This window comes from Callionymus lyra, chromosome 1, assembly GCF_982586985.1.
Source record: "Callionymus lyra chromosome 1, fCalLyr1.hap1.1, whole genome shotgun sequence".
NCBI lineage: Eukaryota > Metazoa > Chordata > Actinopteri > Syngnathiformes > Callionymidae > Callionymus > Callionymus lyra.
The window spans coordinates 51,470,604-51,477,713 of record NC_141818.1 but is presented as its reverse complement, the minus strand read 5'-3'; the positions used below and the strand labels follow the sequence as shown (position 1 = coordinate 51,477,713).

The 7,110-nt window shown below is 38.2% G+C and overlaps 1 protein-coding gene across 12 annotated transcripts in view; it reads left to right on the top strand.

The window, feature by feature from the left end:
• The window catches only part of LOC148090090 (potassium channel subfamily T member 1-like), a 114,264-nt gene that overhangs the window by 52,258 nt on the left and 54,896 nt on the right, over positions 1-7,110 (top strand). For all 12 annotated transcript variants that reach the window (XM_087812091.1, XM_087812112.1, XM_087812057.1 and 9 more), the window contains 4 exons: positions 3,934-4,013; positions 4,324-4,426; positions 5,394-5,441; positions 5,522-5,570. In XM_087812091.1, the coding sequence (XP_087668217.1) occupies positions 3,934-4,013; positions 4,324-4,426; positions 5,394-5,441; positions 5,522-5,570 (280 nt within the window). The remainder of the gene's footprint in view (positions 1-3,933; positions 4,014-4,323; positions 4,427-5,393; positions 5,442-5,521; positions 5,571-7,110) is intronic.

The following is a 7,110-nucleotide window of genomic DNA, read 5'->3' as shown; positions in this document are numbered from 1 at the left end:
TCTCCATCATCACATGTTCTTCTGTCATCATCACATGTTCTTCTCCATCATCACATGTTCTTCTGTCATCATCACATGTTCTTCTCCATCATCACATGTTCTTCTGTCATCATCACATGTTCTTCTGTCATCATCACATGTTCTTCTGTCATCATCACACGTTCTTCTCCATCATCACATGTTCTTCTCCATCATCACATGTTCTTCTGTCATCATCACATGTTCTTCTCCATCATCACATGTTCTTCTGTCATCATCACATGTTCTTCTGTCATCATCACATGTTCTTCTGTCATCATCACATGTTCTTCTGTCATCATCACATGTTCTTCTCAATCATCACATGTTCTTCTGTCATCATCACATGTTCTTCTCCATCATCACATGTTCTTCTGTCATCATCACATGTTCTTCTCCATCATCACATGTTCTTCTGTCATCATCACATGTTCTTCTGTCATCATCACATGTTCTTCTGTCATCATCACACGTTCTTCTCCATCATCACATGTTCTTCTCCATCATCACATGTTCTTCTGTCATCATCACATGTTCTTCTCCATCATCACATGTTCTTCTGTCATCATCACATGTTCTTCTCCATCATCACATGTTCTTCTGTCATCATCACATGTTCTTCTCCATCATCACATGTTCTTCTGTCATCATCACATGTTCTTCTGTCATCATCACATGTTCTTCTGTCATCATCACACGTTCTTCTCCATCATCACATGTTCTTCTCCATCAGTCACGTGTTTTTGTTTGTTTCATTTGGGTTTTTTGTTTTGGTTGTTTGTGTAACACCATTTGTATCATGCTGTTGTGTGTGCATCAATTTTTGTGTTGTGGTGGTGTGTGTATGTTGTTCATCAGATGAAGGTTGATTCTGATCTCATGGTTCTCACTGTTGTTCATCAGATGAAGGTTGATTCTGATCTCATGGTTCTCACTGTAGTTCATCAGATGAAGGTTAATTCTGATCTCATGGTTCTCACTGTAGTTCATCAGATGAAGGTTGATTCTGATCTTATGGTTCTCACTGTAGTTCATCAGATGAAGGTTGATTCTGATCTCATGGTTCTCACTGTAGTTCATCAGATGAAGGTTGATTCTGATCTCATGGTTCTCACTGTTGTTCATCAGATGAAGGTTGATTCTGATCTCATGGTTCTCACTGTTGTTCATCAGATGAAGGTTGATTCTGATCTCATGGTTCTCACTGTAGTTCATCAGATGAAGGTTGATTCTGATCTCATGGTTCTCACTGTAGTTCATCAGATGAAGGTTGATTCTGATCTCATGGTTCTCACTGTAGTTCATCAGATGAAGGTTGATTCTGATCTTATGGTTCTCACTGTAGTTCATCAGATGAAGGTTGATTCTGATCTCATGGTTCTCACTGTAGTTCATCAGATGAAGGTTGATTCTGATCTCATGGTTCTCACTGTAGTTCATCAGATGAAGGTTGATTCTGATCTCATGGTTCTCACTGTAGTTCATCAGATGAAGGTTGATTCTGATCTCATGGTTCTCACTGTAGTTCATCAGATGAAGGTTGATTCTGATCTCATGGTTCTCACTGTAGTTCATCAGATGAAGGTTGATTCTGATCTCATGGTTCTAACTGTAGTTCATCAGATGAAGGTTGATTCTGATCTCATGGTTCTCACTGTTGTTCATCAGATGAAGGTTGATTCTGATCTCACGGTTCTCACTGTTGTTCATCAGATGAAGGTTGATTCTGATCTCATGGTTCTCACTGTAGTTCATCAGATGAAGGTTGATTCTGATCTCATGGTTCTCACAGTAGTTCATCAGATGAAGGTTGATTCTGATCTCATGGTTCTCACTGTAGTTCATCAGATGAAGGTTGATTCTCGTCTCATGGTTCTCACTGTTGTACATCAGATGAAGGTTGATTCTGATCTCATGGTTCTCACTGTTGTTCATCAGATGAAGGTTAATTCTGATCTCATGGTTCTCACTGTAGTTCATCAGATGAAGGTTGATTCTGATCTCATGGTTCTCACTGTAGTTCATCAGATGAAGGTTGATTCTGGTCTCATGGTTCTCACTGTAGTTCATCAGATGAAGGTTGATTCTGATATCATGGTTCTCACTGTAGTTCATCAGATGAAGGTTGATTGTGATCTCATGGTTCTCACTGTAGTTCATCAGATGAAGGTTGATTCTGATCTCATGGTTCTCACTGTAGTTCATCAGATGAAAGTTGATTCTGATCTCATGGTTCTCACTGTAGTTCATCAGATGAAGGTTGATTGTGATCTCATGGTTCTCACTGTAGTTCATCAGATGAAGGTTGATTGTGATCTCATGGTTCTCACTGTAGTTCATCAGATGAAGGTTGATTCTGATCTCATGGTTCTCACTGTAGTTCATCAGATGAAGGTTGATTCTGATCTCATGGTTCTCACTGTAGTTCATCAGATGAAGGTTGATTCTGATCTCATGGTTCTCACTGTAGTTCATCAGATGAAGGTTAATTCTCGTCTCATGGTTCTCACTGTAGTTCATCAGATGAAGGTTGATTCTGATCTCATGGTTCTCACTGTAGTTCATCAGATGAATATTGATTCTGATCTCATGGTTCTCACTGTTGTTCATCAAATGAAGGTTGATTCTGATCTCATGGTTCTCACTGTTGTTCATCAGATGAAGGTTGATTCTGATCTCATGGTTCTCACTGTAGTTCATCAGATGAAGGTTGATTCTGGTCTCATGGTTCTCACTGTAGTTCATCAGATAAAGGTTGATTCTGGTCTCATGGTTCTCACTGTAGTTCATCAGATGAAGGTTGATTCTGATCTCATGGTTCTCACTGTAGTTCATCAGGTGAAGGTTGATTCTGATCTCATGGTTCTCACTGTAGTTCATCAGATGAAGGTTAATTCTGATCTCATGGTTCTCACTGTAGTTCATCAGATGAAGGTTGATTCTGATCTTATGGTTCTCACTGTAGTTCATCAGATGAAGGTTAATTCTGATCTCATGGTTCTCACTGTTGTTCATCAGATGAAGGTTGATTCTGATCTCATGGTTCTCACTGTAGTTCATCAGATGAAGGTTGATTCTGATCTCATGGTTCTCACTGTTGTTCATCAGATGAAGGTTGATTCTGATCTCATGGTTCTCACTGTAGTTCATCAGGTGAAGGTTGATTCTGATGTCATGGTTCTCACTGTAGTTCATCAGATGAAGGTTAATTCTGATCTCATGGTTCTCACTGTAGTTCATCAGATGAAGGTTGATTCTGATCTCATGGTTCTCACTGTAGTTCATCAGATGAAGGTTAATTCTGATCTCATGGTTCTCACTGTAGTTCATCAGATGAAGGTTGATTCTGATCTCATGGTTCTCACTGTAGTTCATCAGATGACGGTTGATTCTGATCTCATGGTTCTCACTGTTGTTCATCAGATGAAGGTTGATTCTGATCTCATGGTTCTCACTGTTGTTCATCAGATGAAGGTTGATTCTGATCTCATGGTTCTCACTGTAGTTCATCAGATGAAAGTTGATTCTGATCTTATGGTTCTCACTGTAGTTCATCAGATGAAAGTTGATTCTGATCTTATGGTTCTCACTGTAGTTCATCAGATGAAGGTTGATTCTGATCTCATGGTTCTCACTGTAGTTCATCAGATGAAAGTTGATTCTGATCTTATGGTTCTCACTGTAGTTCATCAGATGAAGGTTAATTCTGATCTCATGGTTCTCACTGTAGTTCACCAGTAAAAAGACTCTACAAGTCAGACTTGAGTCGATCGAGACTTTCTCAGGTTCAAGGATTCTTCGAGTCATGTGACCTGGTTTTAAAACCTGATTGTGTCTGGAACAAGCCAGGAAGAAGTTGAGAGGTCAAAGGTCGAAGAGCTTCATATTAACTCCACGTTCTCGACGTTCTTGCAGAGTACAAGTGGAATTCTACGTCAACGAAAACACCTTCAAGGAGAGACTGAAGCTGTTCTTCATCAAGAACCAGAGATCCAGTGAGTGAAGCTGCGACGACGACGTCCAAACTTTAAAGTGTATTTCAGTGTTTAATATTATCACATGATTGTTTAACTCTATTATTTGTTCATTTTTAAACATAACTATTATTGTTCGAGTCCAGCTTCACTTCTTCTTCTGCATGATTTTATTCTTGTTGGTGAAACTTTTGTTTTCTTCCTTCACTTCATAAATGTTACATTTAAAATTGTTATCAAGGTAGAATGACTTCAAACCTATGATTTTTTTTTATTCATTTATTTATAATATCTGATGTTGAGATTCCATGAGTTCTGGTCGTGATTCCAGGTCTGAGGATCCGTCTGTTCAACTTCTCCCTGAAGATCCTCACGTGTGCGCTTTACATCCTGAGAGTGAGTCTGGACGACCCTGAAGAAATCAGGACCAAATGGTCAGACTCTACTGTCTTTATGTTTCTATTGTGTGTTTGTTTGTTTGTGTTTCTGTCTGTGTGTGTGTCCTCATGGTCAGACTCTACTGTCTTTATGTTTCTATTGTGTGTTTGTTTGTTTGTGTTTCTGTCTGTGTGTGTGTCCTCATGGTCAGACTCTACTGTCTTTGTTATTCACTGTTTTTATTGTGTGTTTCTGTTTGTGTGTGTGTCCTCATGGTCAGACTCTACTGTCATTATGTTTATATTGTGTGTTTGTGTTTTTGTATTTCTGTCTGTGTGTGTGTGTCTGTCCTCATAGTCAGACTCTACTGTCCTTGTTATTCATGATGTTTGTATTGTGTGTTTGTGTTTATGTGTTTGTGTGTGTTTCTGTCTGTGAGTGTGTGTCGTCATGGTCAGACTCTACTGTCTTTGTTATTCATTATGTTTATATTGTGTGTTTGGGATTTTGTGTGTTTTTCTGTCTTTGTGTGTGTCCTCGTGGTCAGACTCTATTGTCTTTGTTATTCATTATGTTTATATGGTGTTTTAGTGTGTGTTTATGTATATGTATAAACAGATGTAGCATTTTATAATTTGTTTGTGTTTATGTCTTTGTGTGTCTTTTTCTGTCCTTGTGTGTCTATTTAAGTTTGTCTGGCTGTGTTGTTTGTGTCTTTGTATTTGTCTGTATGTTGATATGAATGTGTTTGTGTGTCTGTGAGTGTGTGTTTTGATGTCTGTGTGTGGGTGTGTGTTTGCTTGTTTGTGTTTGTCATTGTTTGTTTATTTGTGTTTATGTTTTTGTGTATCTGCTGTTTGTGTCTGTGTTTGTTTTCTTCTGTGTTTGCGTGTCTTTGAGTGTGAGTGTCTGCGAGTGTGTTTGTGTCTGTGTGATTGTGTATCAAAATTGACAACAAAAGGATCTGAAAAATGAGATTAAAAGAGACACAAACTCACTGAAATCTTTTGTTTTTTCTTTCAGTCCAAAAATCAATTTGACGAACTCAACGGACCCGAAAGAAATTTGCTGGTTAGTTTGTTTAGTTTGTCATATAAACTCATTTGTCATTTGTCATCCTTTCTTTACTGACCTGGATTGTGTTTCTGCAGGGATTTGATCTTGAGGGTGAACAGATGTGAGCCTGTGTGGGCGATACAGGTGAGAGGACCATAGAAAAAGAAAGAGAAGATACAGGTGAGATAGAAAAGAAAGAGAAGATACAGGTGAGATAGAAAAGAAAGAGAAGACACGGGTGAGATAGAAAAGAAAGAGAAGACTCAGGTGGGTAGAAAAGAAAGAGAAGACTCAGGTGAGATAGAAAAGAAAGAGAAGACACAGGTGAGAGAAAAAAGAAAGAGAAGACACAGGTGAGAAAGAAAAGAAAGAGAAGACACAGGTGAGATAGAAAATAAAGAGAAGACACAGGTGATGTAAAAAAAGAAAGAGAAGACACACGTGAGAAAGAAAAGAAAGAGAAGACACAGGTGAGATAGAAAAGAAAGAGAAGACACAGGTGAGAAAGAAAAGAAAGAGAAGACACACGTGAGAGAAAAAAGAAAGAGAAGACACAGGTGGGAAAAGAAAAGAAAGAGAAGACACACGTGAGATAGAAAAGAAAGAGAAGACACAAGTGAGAGAGAAAAAAAGAGAAGACACAGGTGAGATAGAAAAGAAAGAGAAGACACAGGTGAGATAGAAAAGAAAGAGAAGACACAGGTGAGATAGAAAAGAAAGAGAAGATACAGGTGAGATAGAAAATAAAGAGAAGACACAGGTGATGTAAAAAAAGAAAGAGAAGACACAGGTGAGATAGAAAATAAAGAGAAGACACAGGTGATATAAAAAAGAAAGAGAAGACACAGGTGGGAAAAGAAAAGAAAGAGAAGACACACGTGAGATAGAAAAGAAAGAGAAGACACATGTGAGAGAAAAAAGAAAGAGAAGACACAGGTGGGAAAAAAAAAGAAAGAGAAGACACACGTGAGATAGAAAAGAAAGAGAAGACACAAGTGAGAGAAAAAAAAAGAGAAGACACAGGTGAGATAGAAAAGAAAGAGAAGACACAGGTGAGATAGAAAAGAAAGAGAAGACACAGGTGAGAAAGAAAAGAAAGAGAAGACACACGTGAGAGAAAAAAGAAAGAGAAGACACAGGTGGGAAAAGAAAAGAAAGAGAAGACACACGTGAGATAGAAAAGAAAGAGAAGACACAAGTGAGAGAAAAAAAAAAGAGAAGACACAGGTGAGATAGAAAAGAAAGAGAAGACACAGGTGAGATAGAAAAGAAAGAGAAGACACAGGTGAGATAGAAAATAAAGAGAAGACACAGGTGATATAAAAAAAGAAAGAGAAGACACAGGTGAGATAGAAAATAAAGAGAAGACACAGGTGATATAAAAAAGAAAGAGAAGACACAGGTGAGAAAGAAAAGAAAGAGAAGACACAGGTGAGATAGAAAAGAAAGAGAAGACACAAGTGAGAGAAAAAAGAAAGAGAATACACAGGTGAGAGAAAAAAGAAAGAGAATACACAGGTGAGATAGAAAAGAAAGAGAAGACTCACGTGAGATAGAAAAGAAAGAGAAGACTCACGTGAGATAGAAAAGAAAGAGAAGACACAGGTGAGACAGAAAGAGAAAGAGAAGACACAGGTGAGATAGAAGAGAAAGAGAAGACACAGGTGAGATAGAAAAGAAAGAG